Below are 21,044 nucleotides of genomic sequence, written 5' to 3' on the forward strand. Positions count from 1 at the left end.
ATCTTCACTGTTTAGACCTTTCTATTCTGTACTATGCTGTGATTGATATCACGTGTGTGAATCACCACGTGACCTCGGCCTCAGTCGGCGGCAAATCATCCTCCACTGGACTTTGCGACTGGATGAACGCGTTCACAACCACACACCTCATCGCCTCTCCCTACAACGCCATTACCGCCCATTCCCAAGGGAGCTCGCCTTTTTCGCCTTAACCTTTATATATCCTCATCAGAAGTCACCGTTGCGATGGGAAAGAAAAGACGTGGCCCCACGATCGAAGAGGTTTTGGCTCGTCCGTGGTGCTACTACTGCGAGCGCGACTTTGACGACCTCAAAATCCTCATTTCGCACCAGAAAGCAAAGCATTTTAAATGTGAGAGATGTGGTCGGAGGCTCAACACTGCAGGAGGTGGGTTCTGGATTTCTGGATGTCTTTTTCTATTTACGAACTAGCTTTTGCTAATGGGCGGCCCGTTATGATTTAGGATTGTCGGTGCATATGAGTCAAGTACACAAGGAACAACTTTCCGCAGTCGACAATGCCCTTCCCAACCGATCGAGTCTTGATGTCGAGATCTTCGGCATGGAGGGTGTCCCCGAGGATATCATCCAATCGCACAACCAGCGTGTTTTGACCCAGTTTCAGCAGGCGGAGGCGGAGCGGCAGGCCGTGACGGGGAACCCTCCTGCTGGTGTTGGTGCTGGCGGACAGCCGGCGAAAAAACCGAAGCTGGAAAATACGTCGGATCTCAAGAAGCGTCTGGCAGAGCATAAGGCCAAACGGGCCGAGGCCCTTGCTGGAGGTAGTAGTGGGGAAGCCACACCGGTTGGAGCAGGGCAGACACCGACTCCTACTGGATTTGTAAGTGCCTTTTTTTTTTTTTTTTAACCTTCTGTCGCTTGGATTACGGTTGAATGATTTATACTGACGGGTATCCTCCTATCAAGGGCCAAACTCCTAATCCATCTGCTGCCAACTCACAATATTCATACCCGCAGCCGTACGGCGGTGCTCCTTCCCCGTACCAACAAACGGCAAGTCCAGTCTATCAGAACTTCTCACCAGGTGGGCAGCCACAGTTCCCTCCCAGTGCACAGTACACTCCGGGATACTCTCCACAGTCGTTCCCCGCCGGGACTCCAGGACAGCCTACTCCCGCTTATGGAAACACACCTCCACCCCTCTCGCAGCAACCTACTCCCCAGAACCCTACCCCTCCACAACCCGCTTCCGCATTCCCCCAACGACCGGGCAGCTTACCAACCGCCCCAAGTCTGCCGCAACGACCTTCCTTCGGTGCCCCGCAGGTCAACGCCTTCCAGATGCAACAGATGCATATGGGCCACTCGATTCCCGGAACAGTGCAGCCCGGTACCTCTAATGGCGAGAAGGCTCCCGGGGCAGAGGCTGCACCGATATCCGCGTCGGTTGACGATCTTATTTCCGGTGCGGCGAAAGCAGCTGACCAAGCTGTGGCGGGTGGTACACCAGCTGCAGAAGAGAAACCAGCTGCAGAAGAGAAACCAGCTGCAGAAGAGAAACCAGCCAAGAAAGACAAGTCCAAACAAGCAAGATTGGTATATTCTGATAACGAAACCAGTCCGGAGGAGAAGATGTCCAAATTGCCCAGGTACGCATTCGTTCCCGATCGCCAAGCGGAGACTGTCCTTGAAGAGCTTCCAGCTGCTTCCGTGGTGGGGACTGTCAGGGAAACGGACACTGTCGTCGATCCCGCGCATTAAGTGCTCGATGACGTCAACAACCGGGGAAGGAATCATTCGCTCTTCGAAATATCGATCCGAAATTATCATCTCTTTCCGAAACGAGTGGTTCCAGATGCAGGGACGGACCACGGACTCCAGCTAAGTTCGATACATGTCAAGTCCTAGCTCCGCATGATTTCATCTATTTCTGGTCTTTGTGTTTATTTCTTTGTGTTGTCTTCTCTTCCTGCCCTGATCTGTCAGTAGTTTGGCGAACACAGTGCAAGAAAAAGAAAGAAAAGAAGAAGAAGACATGCTTCAGACTGTGAACAGGCTCCTCCGTTTTGAGTTCCCCGCTGGCGTGTGCTTACGAACGGAGACCGCCCGGACGACGAGGCTACGATCAGTGCTGGTGAGTTGGGTCGTCAACCTTTGCTGAAGGAGGCTGATGATCACTGGATATCATGTCTGGGAGGGGAAGAAAGGATCTTCGAAACGAATACTCGACCGTCGGTTCAATTACATGTCCGAATCTACCATTTGACCGATTTGGAGGGTTAATTGGAGACATCATACATACATACGTCCGCGCTTGTTTACGAGGTTATAACTGCTGTAAGTTCTCTAGCGTCAAAGGTAGGCAGTCAATTCAATCAATTACTCTACACCTGTTCTTGTAGTGTAGAGTCCATTGGGCCTCGTATCATACAATCATCTCCATAATTCTCTCCACATCGTATACATAGTTGATTATAATTATCTCATCTAAGCCCTCGAATTCTTCTCCCGAAAAGCCAACCCAAACACCAAAAGCCCATAAGTAGCAACCAAGCTCAAACCAATGGGAACCGCCTTCTTCGTCTTAATCGCACGGGGGATCGAGCTGCCCCCCAAAACGGCCGACGCGACCAACCCAATCTCCTCGCCGTAGGTCTGGCTGTTGCGCAGTCTGTTGAAGCTGAGGAGGTACAGGGCGCCGACGGAGAGGCCGGCCGCGATGGAGGGGATGGAGCCGGTGCGGGCGTATCCGATGACGCCGCCCAGGGAGGTGAGGAGGGAGAGGGCGATGGCGGAGTTTGTGGGGGGGACGGTGGTTTGGCTCTGTTGGTTTTTGTTAGATGGTAGGATTATGGTGAGAGGGGTAGATGCGTACCATTTTGAAGTCTGGTTGAGGTGGTTTGAATGGAGTGATGAGGTGAGATGAGATGATGAGATGGAGTAGACAGGTAAAGGCAAGGTAAACAATCGGCATCGGGTGATCGCTCGACTAGTGGATTAATAATGGGCCAATGGGCATGCGATATCGTATGATCTCATACATCTACTGCAGATAACTATCTTCACCTCGAATTAAACTAATTTTCATATTTTAGATAGTTGCTCAAGCTAATTTTATGTTTAGTACAATCTGGTTGAAAGTCTATCATATCGTCGTATCTCATCTTGAGTCTTATTATTATAAATCCAAAATTCGTCTCGTCAAGAGTAACACATAACACGCTAGACGCCAACTTTTGTTCATCGAAATTTTTGCTCATCAACGACTGTTCGTTGTTCATATATAAGTCGTCACATGACCTTGCCATATATATCAGTATGGTTCATATCGATCAAGATCGACCGTTTGAAACGGCCCCGTAAGTACCGCCATTGGATCCATTCTCGGACTCTTGCGGCTGGTCTTCCTCAGATTCGTCATCTTTATCCTCAAAGCCATCCGTCTCCTTAATACTGAAGACGGGAATCGCACTGATAGCACCAATAAGGCACAGAGTCCACCATGGGATAATGACATATCCCCTCTTTACACCAAATGAAAAGGCCCAACCGACAATGGCAGGCCCGGCGGCTCGTCCCAATGCACTGACGCTGGTTCCTACTCCGTTCAAAGTCCCCAAAACGCTAAGACTCGAGGCGGAGTTGGTGAGGAGAATGGTGATGCAAGGGAAGGCGAAGATGGACGCAGCCAGCTTGGTCAGCATGACCAGAAAGACGCTGAATTTGCGAAGTGAGGCCGGGACGAGAGCCGTAAATGGCGTCACAAGGTATAAGACGGGATATATGAGCGAGATGGCTTTTGAGCATTTAAGAGCGCCGTAGCGTTTGGCAACTGCGGGGAAGACGAGGAACTGGGTGACCATTCCGATTATACCGATTATAGCGTAGAAGATACCAATTGTTTGGGAATCTGTAGCGAAAGAGGTTAGTAATAACTCCAAAAAGCCCTATTTGGAGTACTCACCCACACCGAATCCTCCGACAAATTTGAATGGCAGGTGCACATCCGGGTTACCGTCAATTTCCTGAACGGGATAATATAGAAACACAGGGAGTAACGAGTCGTATGCGAAAGTGTGCATTGCCAGTAATGCATAGGCCAACAACACCAGATTCGATTGTGGAGTAAAAATCTGCCTCCAAACGGGTCGTTTGGCCTGCTTTTTGTGTCCATTCTGAGCAGCAAGGCCGTTTCCATCACCGAGTAAAGCTCTCCTTTCGTCGTCCTCTACCCTGGGGTTGTTCTCCCTCCTCTGTCCAGTGCACGGGCTAATCAGCAGCTGGCCCAGCGCAAGACCGTAATCCGGACGATCTTTCTTTGACTTTAATGTTTCCTGTATGGACTGTTAGAGACGAGCGCTGCACAAGACAGAAAACCCCTTACCTTCAAGAAGAGAAACCCAGTCGCAATTCCGACGATAAAGATACATGCTGAGGCCAAATTCGGCAATACAAAAGGAAACTTTTTCAAAAACTCCGAATCACCAAAGAGTTCCGGATGTTTCTCCGCCGGACGCGCCAAAGCACCCCCGAAAGCAGGACCGAAGATGCCCCCAAGCGTCCACACCAATGGCATTATACTAAATGCACGAGGCTGCAGCTCCTTGTGAGGAACCATCTCCGCGACCATGGTCCGAATGATGCCGACATTTCCGTTCATGAAGCCAAGAAGTCCACGGGAAACGATTAACCAGGGCAGATTCTGCGAGAAACCGAAGAGGACGGAGAAGACCATAGTGCAGGTTAATCCGAGCAGGATGATAGGTTTGCGGCCCATATAGTCGGACGCTGTGCCCCAGGGGACGGCCATGGCGGCCTGGGCAGCAGCTGTGACAGCCGAGGTGATGCCGACCCATTTGGCTATGTCGTCCTTTTGGACACCGACATACGAGATCATCTCAGGCTGAGCGACATGTTAGACAGGGAGATGAGAATACGAGAGCTAGGAGAGCATGCGTACAAGATATGGCAGGATGGAAGTCAGAACGACTGTTTACAAGGGAGACAAAAGTTTAGCTCTAGTCTAGCCAGTGTTGGTACTGATTATAGAACGAGGGAGTAAAAATCCGTTGATATACTGACGTACCAGGCTCTGCGAAACGACATATTGCTGTATAGAGAAGAAATTAGCAACGATTCAGAGGGGATGATTGAGCTATCGTGGTGGACGCGTACACAGAATGACCAGCTGCTGGACCGGCAGCCTTGCCGGTTTTTCCAGCATTGCGGGGAATGAGGATCGAGGGATTAATGGAGGAATAGAAAAGAAAAAAGAAAAAATGATAGAAGATGATAAAGAAGTCAAAGGCGCATGCCTCGAGAAGGAATTGCAAAGGCGAAGCGAGAAGGAGAAGAGGAGAAGCGAAAACAAACAGAGGTGAAGATAAAAGCAGGCACCGACTAGTGTCAGCAGACAGACAGAGTCGGTGGGGATCAGCAAGAGAAGATCGCAGTGGAGATGCACGAGATACTGTGGTATTATTATTATTATCCTGATTCATGGATACTCAGGACGATCACTTCATGGATGAGATGAGATGAGAAAAAAAACTAGTGTCGAATCGACTCCAAACCTGGACGAGATGAATTCATTCCGCATTCATCCATGCTGGCCATGCAGCAACCCATGCAGTTTGCAAGGCATCACCACCACCTCCAGAGTCGAATGAGTCACCAGTTATGCGTCTGATATCAGCTTCATCTCATCCAGTCTTCCATCGTCGCATCCATTTTCTTTCTCCTGGTCCGCGGTTCGCTCCGCCCAAGATGCAACCCCGAATGTCCACCGCATGCGGATTTTTTTCCGGGTCTTGCTCTACATCAACCAGGATAATTAATTACATTTTGTGATCGTTTAGATCGTAAAATAATAATGTTCTACTCATAATCGATGGTGTTCAGTGTGTCCAACTTTTGCATTCAGTATGCCCGTATATAGTTCGAGTATTGTACACAGGCCCGCCCAGTCAGAACATCTGCTGTGCAACCATCCATCCAACTGGTCTACCAATAATACTAGATTCAAAGCCAAACTGTTGGGGTGGCTATCATACAAGACAGAGATAACTATATACCAATTTCCTTTGCTTCATGTGTCTTAAAGTCAAATATTCGTAAAACAGTGTTTGATGTACGTCGATATCGACAGCCCGTAGGCTTACTTACTCCAGCAGCTTGGCAGCAGAGTAGATTCGCTCCTGAATGATAGAGCTCCATTTCTAAACAGACGTCAGTGAGGACTCGGCATATCAGAATGTTGATCAAAATACCTTTGCATTGGCAACATCACCTGCATCGAAGCTCTCAACCAGACCAGGGTACGTTGAACCCGAATATCCGGTCCATATGCCAGGGGCAAACACCACGTGCTTGAACCAATTGCGCCCGTCTAGACCAGGCTGGTACAAGAGCTCACGTTCAATGCCCTTGTACTTGCTGTTGACGTTCCGAATCTGCACGTACAAGGCGATCTTCTTCCACCACAAGTACCAGGGGAGGTCATCATCCAGATGGGAGGCCAATTCAGCTGCTTGAGCATCAAACTGCGCCGCAACATTGTGGAGGTGTACAATAGCTAGATTCAAATCATCAAAGCTAAAGTTGGAGCCGCTGGGCAGGTTCTCCGCATTCGGCTTAATCCTTTCCAAGTAGTCGCCGAGACCATGCGCATAATCAGTGGCATTGAGGGCAAGCACCGGAGTTTCTGACAGCTGGGCCGCTGCCAACGCCCAAACCTTGGCAATGGCTTCATGGTGGCGCCAGCTCGGGTCACCAAATCGGTCCATCCAGTCAGCGCTATCATAGTTGGAGTGATAGTGATACACAGGGTCGTTGCTCGAACGGCCAAACCCAAGATCAAAGCTGGGAACGCCGGCAAAGTCCTGGAAAGCAGTGAAGTCGCTTCCACTGCCCATGGTGTTGATTTTCCCATCCCAGACATCAAGGATAGTCTGACCCGCGACCGTTTGATTGGGAGATTGCACGAGTCCGGCAACTTCGTAAATCACCTTGTTCAAGAGGGGACTGGCACTAGCCTTAAAATGGGTTCCCGAGGCGCCCACATCGACATTAAGGTATACGACATTCGCCTTCGAAAGCCAGGGAAGGTTTTCCTCTACCCACTCAGTAGACCCCAACAATCCATACTCTTCTCCATCCCAGCTAGCGAAGACAATTGTGCGAAGCGGCTTCCACCCGGCCTTGAGTGCCTCACCAAAGCTGCGAACGACCTCGTTGAGGGCAGCAGATCCACTGTTCGGATCTCCTGATCCGCCTGCAATCCATGCGTCACGGTGGTTGCCCAGGATAATCACCTCGTCTGGGATAGAGCCCTTGATAGTTCCAATGACATTCCACAGTGGGGTGGTAACGTACTCCTGTTGGTTATACAGGTTGATGACTACGTCTTCCGGAGAAGGCCCGATGTTATACTCCACACCCTTGTACGCGAGTCCACCGCCTTGCCAGTACTGGTTGAAATCCGATGCCTTAGGGCCATGGCCATTGAGAGCCTTCAGGAAAGGCAGAGCCTCGTTGTAAGAGATCGGGATGGAAGGAATCGACGGAATCGCATCAGAAGGATCCTGTCGGTCACACCCAGGCAAAGACGGATATCCGGGAGTCGTAGGATCACCAGGAGCGAAGCCTTGCAATACAATCAGCTTAAGAAATCAAACACGGGCAGAGAAATGGGTACTCAAAAACTGCACACTGCCTCTTTGCACAGCGCTGGGGTTCCGGGCGGGACCCTCGGGATATGGCTTGTAGCCATTTTCCTCGGTGATTTCACCATCGCTCTGTGGGTCATCGTACATGATTACACCGACCATACCAAGCTCTTGCGCCCGCTTCACCTTAAGTCCACGGAAAATCCGACCATACTTGACGAGGGCAATTTTCCCGCTAAGACTGACATTTGCCTTGACAAGGTCGTCAAAGTCGGCATATGTACCAAAGTTCACATAAACGAATTGAGCAGTGGCATTGCCGCTGGCAGAGTACCCATGGAAGGTGGGCACGCGATCAGGGAGGCCACTGGTGTGATCTTCCTTAAGGACATCTTCCTCGAGCGTCGCTTCGAAAGTGACTTCGGGGGATGCATCTCCAGTCTTTTTCAACAATGCCAGGCGGTGATCAGCCGGGTAGTTGAGATAGATATCGTACGCCGCAAGTCCAGTATCCTGCACACCAAACTCCTGCCACTTCTGCCGAGTCCAGAGAGCCTGTGTCAGATTTTTGCCAGCAAGATGAGGGCCTGCAGTATAGTAATCACTCCACTCCTTAGCCTTTGCTGCGGATGGGATTTCCTGAAGAAGAGCTTGGAGTTCCTGGTAGCCGAGGCCATTTCCGTGCGGCCATGCTGCGTGTGGGAGCGAATGGGCCCCGGGGATATAAGTCCGATATCCTCGTGGGAGGAGAGCAACTGGGATCAAGAAGACAACCAGAGAGAGGAAAAGGGTCAATCCCAGGATGGAAGTGCAAAATCGACGCAAGGTATGGTGTGGATACCGATGACGTTGGGGAGCGACCTGAACGTAGAGCAACGGCGTTGATTCGGAGGGAGCCATGATGGATTTCTCCTTCATCGTGGGCCGAGCTAAAAAGCTAAGAACTATGAAGAAATTTCAGGATGGATTTATGATAGAAAGTGCGGTTCCATGTCGTGTCAGATGGATGATGGAGAGAAGAGAGGAGGCGTGCGGAGAGAGGTTGGGGATAGCTGAAGCTGTAAGGGAGGCCGTATCTTATCAGTTGCCGAGACCCCCGCTCCATGACGCGAAGCACGACAGTTGACAGGTATATTAGTCGATTGGTCGAGGAGTCGATGATTAATCGATGATTAGGCGATTGGATATGATTGATCAGGTTTTAAAGGACTTATTGGGATACTATTAATGAGAGATCAATTCAATTACAGCGCATGCCGATCAGTTGTTGATTTGGCAACCAGTTCACGATCAACAACCGTCCATCACATGGAGCATTGTTATTAATAAACCATAGATGATATCTTCATTTATTTCATATATGACATAGAAAAGCATTTAAATGACAGAAAATACTATCTCAACTCCATTCATATCCCACCCACACAATAAAAATGCAAACAAATGCAATAACCACAACAAATAGGTATCGAGAAGGCTGAACTTTTCTTATATACAGTCGCTAAGGTATACGGCCAGCCGGAAAAGAGAAGAAAAGAAAAGTAGAAAATCCCGAGAAAGGTCAAGGTGAACAAATATCGGGAGAGCGAGTATATATCCCACAATCGGTGTTTGTTCAATCGTTTAAAACTCGTTCGGTTCTTTCTGGAACAGGAACCACGTCATTAAGTGCAAAGTTCAACTTCTCACCAATTTCTATACTGTCTCTCATGATCTTTCGAGCCGATTCGTCGTCGACGCCCATGTCTTCTTTGACAAGTCGTGAGGCTAGCTCAGGGACGAGAACCGATTGTGCGTAACCAGCAATACCGGCAGTCTTGACAATTTGGTCACTGGTTGCTAAGCGGCGCAATTGTTTGGAGAAATGTGTAGTCACGGCTTGTAGCCTAAGTAAAATGGATTGTGTTAGCCACGGAGTAGGAGAAAGAAGAAGATATAGATCATACATTTTACTAGCACCTCTAGTTCCATAGTAACCGCAACTGATCGTTTCAAGTCCGTCTCCGAAGAGCGTCAATCTGAAATTCTTTGCTTTTCCGGACTTCATTGCATTGTCAAGGATGCCTCTATAATATGAAGGTTTATCCGAAACCAGGATCTCCTCAAGGCCTGCAAAATGGCCCTCGATACGCTCATCAAAATGATCCCAGTCAATTTTCGGATATCCTTTCTCCTGCCACTCTTTTTCGGCAGATGATGCCTTGTGTGATTTGCAGAACCGTTCCTGATCGCGGATGCGTTGATTTGGTTGCGCCTGGAATAACATGAGAAGCCCTGGGTCCACTGCTTCTTTGCATATGGGACATAGTGGCAATTTGGAATCCCCCTCTTCCTTAAGCTTAGCTTCTGCTTGGGATAAATCGATATCGATTCCGAAGGCCGAAGGCACTGAACTGATGGAGGTAAGAGAAGACTCATCATCCGAATCGTCAATTTGATCTCGAATAGACGAATGCGGGAATGAGGAACTGGGAAGGAGATCGGCAGATAAAGGAGGGGGCTCTTTGAATTCAGGCTTCACTGGGCTTGAGGCGTCGTCTGGAACCTTGAATTCTTCTTTGGCTTTGGGAGACTGGTCTTCAGTATTCTCACTCTTCGCTTTGTTGGAAAGTGATTCTGACGATGAAGAAGGAGGGATTTTAGAATCATAACTCTTTCGTGACGCCTTCTGTGCTCCATATGATTTCCTATTTCGTTTAGAAGATGATTGTGAAGATCTAAAAGAAGAAAACGCAATATCTTCTTCATCATCCATTTGACTCGCAGTCCTGGTCCGAGCCGCCTTCTGAGAATATGGTTTCTGCTCTTCTGGATCCTCCTTTTTTACTTTGGCCGACTGCGATCCCCTTTTGCTCCGTCGCACGTTTGTGTCCTCTTCCGCGAGTTTCTCCTCTAACGTCTTTCCGGGAGTGCGAATTTTCTTCTCGTCCTCCGAATCTTCAGATTGTTCTTGCTTGATATCCTCATCCTCATCTTCGTCTTCGCTGGAGATGGGTGGAGCATTGATGTCCTCCAGTTCGGGTTCCTGCTTGCATGGGTTCGATTCCTCCTCAGATTTCTTGCCCCGGAAAGTGGAAAGAAGAGATGTGCCCTTGTAGCCACTGCGCGTGAGCCTGTTGGAGGCATAGCTCGAGTCTGGTTTGGCCGGTGTCCGCATGATGAACTGGCAGTCGCTGGTTGTGCCTAGAAGAAACTGGTAACCCTAACAACAACTGCTAACCGTAAATGAAGAGCTCGGGAGTAATTTATCAACCCAATAATCAATGCGAGAGGAACGTAAGGTCGAAGTCGCCGGTCGGTCGCTTTTTCGTGACTCGTGGTGTCGCTGCGATTACCCGCCGCAGAAGACTGTCAGATTAGTTTCACCACGACACATGTAGGTCTCAATTGCGCATTGAGTTAAGAAAGGAGAATGATGGTAGACAGAAGGTAGAGAGCTCAAAATACACCTCCTCTGCATTGGTTTTGAGGTGGTTTGCGTGGGAGGCAACAGGGAGGGAGGTGTAATCTGCGAGGCGGGTCGAGAGACGCGTGCCATGGTGACACGCTATCGTGGAGGTGGGCTTTTCTCCGCATCGCCTGATAATCATCTTACGCATGACAGATATTACTACAATATTCAATTGATTGCTTGGTTATTTTGAATTGGGAACCTTAGCTGTTGGTCAATTCTTTAGCAAGTATGGATATCAGTCATGGTTGATATCAACAATGGAATCGCGTGTGTAGCAGATCAAGAGTTTATCGCATCCAAAGGTTACTCGGTACAATCAAAAGCAATGGTGTAAAATTCGCAAGTAATAGCAAGAGAGTCAGGAGCTCAATCATGGAATATTTATTTCATGAAGCTGAAGACAGATTGAGAAGAGAACGCCAACAAGATAGTAGTAGTAGATAGTAATATCAGAAGCGCCGTGTATCACAAGATTAAAGGCTGTAATAATGCTTTATAATGCTGTAGTAAGAATTGGCAAGAATCAAAATCAAAAGCTCTGGTGATAATAAAAGTAATAGCAAGAATAGTAACTTCCATTCCATCGTCTTTTTCTCAATATCCACATCGTATAATTCAGTCCGTTGAAGGCATGAATGTTAGGAATAACAAGAAGCGTCATGACTGTTGACATAACCAAAAAAAAAAAAAAAAACACACAGTCACACTCCTTTGCGTTAATATATATATATGTAAAGAAACCATAGCTCATCACTCAAAAGTCATTGAAATCTCACCCTCTTCCCCGTCCCCTAAGTCATGATCGGCCCAGGCATTGGGCTCTAGGGCTATAGCACCCAATGCGCTCGCACCGACCCCGACTGGCATAGTTGCCGAAGACTTGAGTTCAGGTCTGGTAGATTGATAATCGTGTGCACTTCCCGTCGCTGGCTCAAGCGAATACGAGCGCTGCGGTGTTTCGTGGTAAGAGGTATCAAATGTCATTTGAATTTCCTCCGCGGACGTAGAAGGATGCGGATCGTTGGATGAGGGCTGCTTGGGGGCAGGTTCAGCGGATGGTGAATAGACAGGCGGGGGTGATTCGGCGCCCTTCTTCTTCTCTTCAGTAGCCGGAGGGGGCGAAGGGTTAACTGGAGATTGGGTGTTGGAGGCAGGTGAATTCAGATCTAATTTCATCGGAGGAAGTGTTGACTCCAGCTGCCTGACCTCGAGGTTTTCGGAAGCTAGCTCAGCCTTGATCGCATCGATGTCGAAGAGCACCGATCCAGCGCCATTGCTGTCAGTCGAATCACGGGAAGGGGAGTTGTTGCGATCAACGTCGTATGTTTCCCATCCTTTCTTCTCAGCCAGCTTCCCTTTCTTGAACAAGCCAAACCGTTTTTTCTCTGGCTTCGCCTCTGCATTTTTGCGGGCCTCGTCGATTTCACGGATCAATTCTCTTTGCCGTTCAGCGTGGTTGTCTGGATCAGGATCTTCAATTTCCGCAAACTCTTCACTCAACACTTCCCATCCAACCTCTTTCAGTAGTCGAGGCATTGCTGCTCGATAGTCCATATGGCCGTTGACCATTTTCGTGACGTCAAAATTCTCTAGCCCAGGGATGCCTTCGACTGGTGCGAGACCAGCGACACGCATAATACCACCACTGGTGGCACGGAAAAGATAACCCAAAATCCAGTCATTTGAAGAGTAGCCGTTCACGAAGCGGCCAGGAACCACACTGCGAGCTTTCAAGTATTCGTCTTTGTTCGCCACGATTGGAGATCCAAACAAGTAGACATTTTGAACAATCCCATTGCCTCCCTTATCTGCAAGTTCTTTCAAACAAGAGAATATGACTCTTGAACCAAGGGAGAAACCAAGCAAGGTGACAGGCCTCTTGCCGAGATTATGGGCCATCAAAGAATCCGCGAGGATTTGCCCAGCAGCATTAGCACGAGCCAATGAGACAATCCAAGGGTTATCGATCAAATATGAAAGCTTCGTGAGAACAAGGGGAAGCTGCAGAGATGCCATCAAAGCAACCAGAACAGTGCTCCCGAGAACTTGTTGAAGTCCTTGGGTTAATGCCTATTGGCGTTGTCAGCTTTTACACCAGTATACCATTTGGATTATTTGATGCTTACCTCTGTGGCGAGAATATTAATGGTATCTCCCATACTTCGAAGCATCTCGGGCTCCCACAGCACGGAGTAGATGTCACCCATTATGGGATCCACTGTACTGTAGGGCAGCCGTACATCATCAACCTTTCCAGTCATCCAACCGGAGACAGTGACGATCAGGTTGACTCTTTTGTTGTTGTGCAAAGGACGATATTCAAAGGTCTGGACTGCGCCTGTACGTCTGTGCGAAGCTCGCATTCCGATCGTACCTCCAGTCAAGGTTGCACCAGATGCAATCAATGCTGTACCACCGGCACCTCCCAAGAAAGCACTAGTCCCTGTAATTCCGACTGTTGTGAATCCAGCCGCGAGACCAGCGCCTATAACTGGCGCCAGTAACCCAGCCGAAAGACCAATGACAAGCCCACCTCCGACGGTGGCTAAGCCCATGACCATATACTTCTTTTTCAATGCCATTTTACGGCGCTTCTCCATATTATCCGACTCGTCCCATGTCTCTTGATTATCCGCGGCTTCCTGCATCTCAAGAGCATCGATGACTCGCTTTTCAAATCGGGCTATTTGTAACCACGGCACTTCCATAGCAGCGCCAACTCTTTCAAGCAAAGTTCGTGAGCGGGAATCATAAGCGGAATCTGCGATAAGAACAAGGAAAAGATCGCAGAGCACAGTCCATCGAAGGTCAAGATCGATCTTGTCCGAAGTAGGTAATTGAGATGGGGTGCGAACTTCTGGAAGGTCCTCGTCGTCATGGGTTTCATATGGGGGAGGAGGCGTTTCAGATCCTGCATATCCATCTTTCTCCATCGAAAGAATGCTTCGGTTGTTCTCTTTCAAGCTGGGAGATGTAGGGGAGGCAGGGGATGACATGGATTTCTTGGAGTCGACATCATCTGCCAAAGGATTTTTGACTCGAGCATTCTGCATGAGCGGCCTTATCAAGTCTTCAGGATGTACACCATGCTCAGCCAGTTGTTCGATCATGATCTGTTCTGCGGCGTCGATGTCCATGTGGGCGTACAGTCGAACCATCGTCGATTGGCCCCATTTCCTCATGGAGTCTGTGCATCTTTGAAGTGATTTGCGGGTAGCCTTCGTCGAAGGTATCTTTTGGAATTCCGATGTCATTTGATAAATAGTCAATCTGGTTGCTCCAACGTAAGCGATTCTCTGGCTTTCAGTCAAAAGGTCCTTTGTGGCCTGCAGTTGACTGAGTGGGTCGCGTAGTTCCTCCCCTTCTACGCCAGCAGAGTTATCACCGGTCTCTCGGAAAAGATAGCTTGTATCTTCGTCCAAGCTGTTCGCCGATTGAGCATCCTCATCTAGCTGTACCCGAGTGTACCCTTTTCCAGCACCTCCCAGACCCCTGTACACCGCATCATCGCCTTCTTCCTTGGCCCCACGAGCAACTAGCCGTCCGAAGTCATCATATACATCAAACTCACCCAGGGCAGGCATTTCCTGCCATTCACCGGTACTTTCCTCGCTGTCGCTCTCGGTGTCTGGATCTTGGCCCATGGCTAGTCGTTGGTGTGACCACTCAGATGGCTTGAGGTTTGCTTGTTTCGTATGTGTGACTTGGGACTGGGCAGGCGCTTCATGGCTTTCCGTACCGTTATGCTCTTTGGGGGTTGAAGATTGCCCAACTTGAGAGCTTTGAGGGGCAACGCTAGAAGCGGTGGGCTCTCCACTACCGGTAGAGCTCCCTGAGTCCTTCTGGGAGTCCTCGTTTTCTGCACCGTCGCTTTTCCCATGTTCTACAGCGAGTTTGGAGTCCTCTTTGCTTTCAGAAGTAGCGGTTGGTTTTCCGTTTTCTGACTGCCCTTCCGGTGTCAATCCACCTGCGATAGTCTGCCCTTCTTGTTTACTCGCATTGCCGTCACTGCTCGTGCCCGCAGCGCCATCTTGGACATCGTGGAACACTTCTCCCTCAGAATCGGACTGTTCAGGTCTGGCGCGCACGCGAATTGGGAGGCCAAAGTCATCGACCTCAGGTGCTCCCTGATTTACCCCCGCATTCCTCCCATCGGGACCTGCAGCTGGTTTATCTCCCGCCCGTGGGCTTATGTTCTCCTTTTGGTTTCGATCGACATTTTCCGTGGAAGTGCTTGACGATAAATCGTGGACATCGCCACTGCCCGACGACTGCAAAACTTGGTGCGAGGGGTCTCCGGATTGAGCAGAAAGATCGGCGGCGCGATTAGTGGCAGCACTCGAGGCTGAGGTCATTATTATTCATGAACGATAGAGATCGAGGTATCCTCTAATACAGTTCCTTGCTTTCTTTGTTCCCTTGGTCTCCTTGCAAGTTCCTACCCGAACTGCTCAAGAGAATCGCCCATTCGCACGAAAAAACGCTCTGAATTCTTGAAATGCAAGACTCCTCCTTTCCTTTTAGGCACCGATTATTGCGTCTCCACCCTGTCTTTGCCCTCGTGCAATCTCGGTTCGATCATCGGATAGTTTGGGGTATCTTAGTTGACCACGCGGGCTCGGATAGGGGGGTGGGGGGGCTTCGTAGAACGGCGGCAAGATGGGTTCGTAATATCGGACCTGTCGAGAGCTGACCTCAAGACAGAAGACTGGAGATCAAGAAGAAAACGATAAGTGGGCCTCCCTGGTGTTTATAGTCCAGGGACACGAACGATTTCGGAAGTCTGTTGTTGCGAAACAGCAGAGTCGAACAACAATGGCTGCGACCGGGGAATGAGGTTCGGGGAGATGCAGTCCTTACCGTGGACTGGAGCACGGAATACCGAAAGCGGAAATGCTGGTGCAAGACCTCATCGAGCCGGCAGTGAGCTATCCACTAAACGGCCTATCTACTAAAGAGAACGTGCTATTCCCGGCTAATATTTATATGATGTATCAGTTTATTTGGGATATTTTTGTGCAATATTTTGCTTCATCACATGTATGGAGTACGATGTAGATGGCTGACAGTTTCCTTACGATACGGTATCTAATACACCATGATTACATCATCCGGGGATATCTTTCTCTCCAAATCGCAGCCAGAACACCAAAGATTAACAAGATATATCACAGAGGAAAATTCTCCGCACTATGCCCACGCTTTGACTGCTTATATGGAGCTAAGCATTTCCCCGATGCAGAATCGTAGCATACGGCAAGCTGCAAGGCCGTGTGGTCATTATCCATAGGCCCTTTTAACCTTGCCATGAGGTTAGCAACATTTCTGACCAGAAGCTGCACCATATATGGTGTTACGCTGCCTAATTTCCCTCACCCATCTTGTAATTTGGGTTGTATGGCAAATATCAAGGATAATCATTGAGAAAAGGGCTAGCATTAAGATAGATATACGTCATGAGTAAATCATTACTGATAGTCGGATAGCATTTGTTTAAGCTGACAACTTGACTAGAATAATATCAATCAACCTGTAGGGACGTTCATCTAGATATATTCAACTAGTTATATAGCTTTTTGACATTTCATGGGATGATAAAGGATGATTCTGAAACGAGAGAAAGTTATACTGAACAGTACTACAATAAGCTATCGATAAAAGTAACTCTCACTTAGTCGAAATCATCCAGTACTACTTTAGGTGGCATGTGACTGCCTCGTTTCTGCCTTCAGTCTCAACACACCATCTTCTCGCGTTCCACAAACTTCACCCATCTTACAACTCGCTTCACTCATCACGGTCAGCAGAAAGATAACAACAAACATGAAACGACAATTCCAGTCCTTCAAAGTACCCTGGCTTGAAGAAGACTAGGTACGGTATTTTTGTAAGCTGGAATGTGCTGTCTTCCAATCAGACACGCTTCACGCCCGACGAGGCAGTGCTGAAGGTTTGCAGGCTGTTGACGATCCCCCGATCTTCCAAACTTCCGCGGGGCGTTGGATCACCTCAGTCCGGGGCAACCAAGTGTTGCAGGCAGCCACTCAGCGCTCTGTTAGAGGGCAGCTGATGCTATCGAGCAGGGGGCGGGTGTTTGAACCAAGGAGAGTACTTCTCCGGTCGATAAATTTCGTCATTGCTCAGTGTGAGGCTCAAACTTCTTTTTCCTCACTATGATAGGCAGTGACGATGTATGGCTCTGAGTTTGGCAGCCGGTTTTTCCGTGTCAGAGGGGATTTAAACTTGGCAGGGTTTCTCTGTTTCTCATGGAAATATTGCATAGTTTCGTTTTACTACTGGCAGAACTTATTGATGAATTCCGAGATATTCAGTGTCTGTAATCATGGGACAATCAGGTACAGTCTCTATCTTGGTGACCATTCTTTGGGGTCTAAACACTTTTTTGTCTTAGGAGCCGGCAAAATACTTCGAACCGCAGGTGCAGGTGTCAGATTGTCTCTCCTCCTAAATGCAGCAGCCTGTCAGATATCACAGTCAGGAATCGAAATCCATTGCATTGCACGAGGGATTTCTCTCTTTTCCTTGGTGCTAAAGCAAATGGGGCAGACTATCCGGCTAGCAGATCTAGATCATTCGTGCATAGCAGTGGCTAAGGCAAGGAAGATTGCGGACCAAGGACAAGGGGTATTTGATGAGATAGAGCATATGCTGGATATGCTAAAGAGCACCGATTCTCATGAAAGTCTTCGCACTATCCCTCTCTCCCACCGCGTAAAATGGAGTTTCAGGAAACATCACATCACCTATCTTCTGGCACATCTTGAATATCTCAAGCTCAGCCTGATAGTGTTGCAAAAGATTGTGCATATTGAAATGCTGATCAAGACAATGAGGTATGTCCCCGTGCTACTCGGATGAACTCCGGCTTATTATTAACTTTTACAGTTCGTTTGATTTGGAGAAAGATGAGACAATTGCTCAAGAGAAAGCCGAGACCCAAAATATGATCATAGTTCGCTATTGGTCTGGCAATCGACTAAGTCGTCTATGGGAGTTTGCGGAACAAGAGGCATTTGAAGCTGCAAATGATCAAACAAATCAACTCATCACATCCCACTACTCAACATTGAGGACTTCGCCGTCTGATTCGCACGGTGCAAAGCTGACAAAATACCCTGACTTTTCGCTCAATGATACCAATATGGATTTGAGTGCTATGGAAATATCTTCTAAAGATATGGTTCAACTATCTGAGAAGACCGTGGAAGTGTTACTTTCCACGTTGTTTCCTACATCGGGCCACTCAACATCACGGAGTGTTCAAAATCAAGGATATCCTCTAGAAAGTACAACAATAGATTGGAGAAAACCTCGCTCACAAGAGGCTAGGCAACACGCAGCCCAGCTATGGGAAAGGCACTCAAAATACCAAGCCCATGTGGAAAGTGATCCGGAAGAAAGTACGTATTCTCGAAGGGATTCACATAATAAGGATGGAAACTCCGAGAGCGGCACGTGCAACGAAATTCATAGAAGCCAACGAGAAAGTGCGGGTGGAAGTAGAAATCCAGTCTATATTGGATCGTCACGAAACACTGAGGGGAGGCAAATGGATAACCACGCAACCCCATTGCAAAGTACGAGCTTACCTACGCCATCTCATTTCCCACCTGCACCCCATCATCCCTGGCGAGGATATACGGCACATTCAAGGCATGATCGTGACAAATCATATGCGAAACCTACAAAGAGAGCCACTCCAAGGGCTGCAGTTCACTTCGTGGAACCAGGTATGCATTTTATGTCTCGAGCTACAAAATCAACAACATCACCATGTGCTAATTATCTCTAGACCACTCTCCACCCAGTTCAACACCACACAGACCCCGAGGCGGCACAAAGGATCATCATCACAGGTCTTTCGCACGTAGTGCCACCAAAGGCTTGCTCGGAGTCGGCGCTATTGCTGGATTCATGGAGGCATTAGAAGCGTTTTCAGTCATTTAGCCGGGCAGTGATCTCTGCCACATTTTGCTTTGACCATCAGGCTTTTCTGTTTGTATCATTCGTTCGGGTCAAATCAATGTGTAAACGATATTGCAATGAAAATTGAAAATTCGCAGGTATTACGGCCGCTAGTATAGGCTCAAGAGGCACATTAGGGCATGTTATTCTCATCAATCAGGCCGGCTGGCCCAATGGCAAGGCGTTTGACTACGAATCAAAAGATTGCAGGTTCGATCCCTGCGTCGGTCAATATCTTTTTGGATTTTTTACCATCTCTTTATTACTTGCCCAGTCAAGTCAGTCTTGGCTTTTTTTTGGTGGCAATTTCTAGAATTTACAGCGCGAGGTGAAGGAATTTCACCATCGTTGAACGAGGGCCCCGATGAGGGAGATCTAGGTGGAGTTTACGTTCAGTTATCTTTTTGCCTTGTCTTTAAACGGAACATGGATTGTCGAATTCATCTGACAAAGAAAAAAAAAAAAAAAGAAACCTGGATAGAACCATGCGACAAGCATTGGCCCTGTTTGAATATCAAAAGCACCGGGAAGATGTCATCGATGGTTCTATCACTGTTGCGTTTGCACACAAAAGCTGCCAGCAATATGTAGCGAGACAGGTGTAAAAAATGTAAAAAGAATTGACCGACGCAGGGATCGAACCTGCAATCTTTTGATTCGTAGTCAAACGCCTTGCCATTGGGCCAGCCGGCCTAATCGATATCGGAAGATGAAGAATTTGACATTATAGTCCACCTCCCTGACCCCGCCCCACTACAACGTTCGCGCAGTTAACCTCCACTGCAATCTAAAGCCTCATTGTCATCAATTTATTACTTCTTTCGTTCTTCGAAAATCAGTCTCCTTTTGCTTAGTGACAAGAGGCAGTAGGATACTTTGCTGTAGTTGACTACCTATACATTACCACTTTAGTTTATTTCACTTGGTTGGCAGGCCTTCTACCCAGGTAGATGTTTACACTGTACCCTCTAGTCAAATACATATTTTGATGCCGGCACATCAGTTCATTGCCCAAGATGCACAGAGGGCTAAAACAGCATGCTACCCAACAACAACCCCTCGGAAATCCTGGAGGCTCCCTGGATATCCCCAATTTATCATCAACACCACTACCTTACACATGCTGCCCTGTGTGTACACCCAATGAATACCCGCATAGCACACACAAGTGGTTAGTGGGACCTAGCATATGTGGCGTTACACAGATGAATGCCTGTTTAATAAATTAAACCGGGCAATATCCCATTTGCTGCTCAGTTGGGGTGTTTAATATTGTAGGAAAATAATGTATTTGGTACCAAGCTTGAATAGCTTCATGGATTACCTATCTAGTGAATTATGTGTAGAATTATTTTACAAGTGGATAATCATGTGTGTGGTCATAAGTAAATAGGTCACATGCCCCTGATACTATAGTGGATAGGTAATAGGTCTATAGGCCACTAATACACCCCTTTAGGGGTTTATAACTCTGAAGTGTGAAAACGTGCGGTAATACAATTACGCAGGTTCAATATCGAGTATACCTTAGATAGCGTAGCTGTCAGCCCATAGTAGAACTAATCGCTGGTTTGGAAAGCGTATTTATTATATTTTACTATGATATAAAGAAATTAAAGAATTAAATGATCTACTCGATAAAATGCTCGATAAAATGCTTGATACTGGCGTTAAACAATCAATAAAACGATTAATCAAACGATTAATCAAACGATCGATGAAATGGTCGATAGAGATGGAATACTTTAATATAATTCTTAATATGATTCTTCATCAAATATTTAGTAAAACTTTTGAATATTAGAACAAAAAACTACATGGGGCGGCATAGCGAGGGTGTTGCCACCCTAAACTTTAAGATCCTGCTCTGAATAAACTTTTGGATAGGCTCGCTCGAATGCTCGCTCGAATGCTCGCGCGAATTTCTCGGTCAGACTTGAGCTCATGGGAGGCAG

General features: G+C 47.9%; 7 protein-coding genes and 2 non-coding genes across 9 annotated transcripts; 3 read left to right on the forward strand and 6 right to left on the reverse strand.

The window, feature by feature from the left end:
• Positions 1-246: 246 nt before the first annotated feature.
• ASPWEDRAFT_104536 (putative C2H2 finger domain protein) lies at positions 247-1,743 on the forward strand (the record flags this gene model as incomplete). The annotated part of the gene is made up of 3 exons (XM_040827654.1): positions 247-409; positions 486-862; positions 949-1,743. The coding sequence occupies 3 exons, from the start codon at positions 247-249 to the stop codon at positions 1,741-1,743; spliced, it is 1,335 nt and encodes a 444-aa protein (XP_040693169.1).
• Positions 1,744-2,469: 726 nt separating this feature from the next.
• ASPWEDRAFT_169335 (TMEM14 family protein) lies at positions 2,470-2,956 on the reverse strand (the record flags this gene model as incomplete). Its single annotated transcript, XM_040830438.1, has 2 exons — positions 2,470-2,805; positions 2,858-2,956. The coding sequence occupies 2 exons, from the start codon at positions 2,954-2,956 to the stop codon at positions 2,470-2,472; spliced, it is 435 nt and encodes a 144-aa protein (XP_040693170.1).
• A 91-nt stretch (positions 2,957-3,047) lies between these two features.
• ASPWEDRAFT_37284 (MFS transporter) lies at positions 3,048-5,691 on the reverse strand. Its single transcript, XM_040834643.1, has 6 exons — positions 5,158-5,691; positions 5,069-5,092; positions 4,943-4,971; positions 4,367-4,885; positions 3,947-4,316; positions 3,048-3,892 (listed from the first exon to the last, which is right to left on the reverse strand). Exons 1-6 carry the CDS (start codon positions 5,204-5,206, stop codon positions 3,315-3,317), a joined length of 1,569 nt encoding a protein of 522 aa, XP_040693171.1. The 5' UTR covers positions 5,207-5,691; the 3' UTR covers positions 3,048-3,314.
• Positions 5,692-5,882: 191 nt separating this feature from the next.
• ASPWEDRAFT_37285 (M28 family metallopeptidase) lies at positions 5,883-8,703 on the reverse strand. The gene is made up of 3 exons (XM_040834644.1): positions 7,679-8,703; positions 6,252-7,627; positions 5,883-6,200 (listed from the first exon to the last, which is right to left on the reverse strand). The coding sequence occupies exons 1-3, from the start codon at positions 8,547-8,549 to the stop codon at positions 6,144-6,146; spliced, it is 2,304 nt and encodes a 767-aa protein (XP_040693172.1). The 5' UTR covers positions 8,550-8,703; the 3' UTR covers positions 5,883-6,143.
• Positions 8,704-9,264: 561 nt separating this feature from the next.
• Positions 9,265-10,806, reverse strand: ASPWEDRAFT_169338 (RTC4 family protein; the record flags this gene model as incomplete). The annotated part of the gene is made up of 2 exons (XM_040830439.1): positions 9,265-9,535; positions 9,596-10,806. 2 exons carry the CDS (start codon positions 10,804-10,806, stop codon positions 9,265-9,267), a joined length of 1,482 nt encoding a protein of 493 aa, XP_040693173.1.
• A 1,047-nt stretch (positions 10,807-11,853) lies between these two features.
• On the reverse strand, positions 11,854-15,458 carry ASPWEDRAFT_25325 (uncharacterized protein; the record flags this gene model as incomplete). The annotated part of the gene is made up of 2 exons (XM_040832716.1): positions 11,854-13,173; positions 13,230-15,458. 2 exons carry the CDS (start codon positions 15,456-15,458, stop codon positions 11,854-11,856), a joined length of 3,549 nt encoding a protein of 1,182 aa, XP_040693174.1.
• Positions 15,459-17,446: 1,988 nt separating this feature from the next.
• On the forward strand, positions 17,447-19,071 carry ASPWEDRAFT_25326 (uncharacterized protein; the record flags this gene model as incomplete). The annotated part of the gene is made up of 4 exons (XM_040832717.1): positions 17,447-17,459; positions 17,516-17,957; positions 18,010-18,854; positions 18,917-19,071. 4 exons carry the CDS (start codon positions 17,447-17,449, stop codon positions 19,069-19,071), a joined length of 1,455 nt encoding a protein of 484 aa, XP_040693175.1.
• Positions 19,072-19,248: 177 nt separating this feature from the next.
• ASPWEDRAFT_t58 lies at positions 19,249-19,320 on the forward strand. Its single transcript has one exon. It is a non-coding gene; the product is annotated as a tRNA-Arg (tRNA).
• Positions 19,321-19,710: 390 nt separating this feature from the next.
• ASPWEDRAFT_t67 lies at positions 19,711-19,782 on the reverse strand. The gene has a single exon. It is a non-coding gene; the product is annotated as a tRNA-Arg (tRNA).
• Between the last annotated feature and the right edge of the window lie 1,262 nt (positions 19,783-21,044).

This window comes from Aspergillus wentii, assembly GCF_001890725.1.
Source record: "Aspergillus wentii DTO 134E9 unplaced genomic scaffold ASPWEscaffold_2, whole genome shotgun sequence".
NCBI classification, from domain to species: domain Eukaryota; kingdom Fungi; phylum Ascomycota; class Eurotiomycetes; order Eurotiales; family Aspergillaceae; genus Aspergillus; species Aspergillus wentii.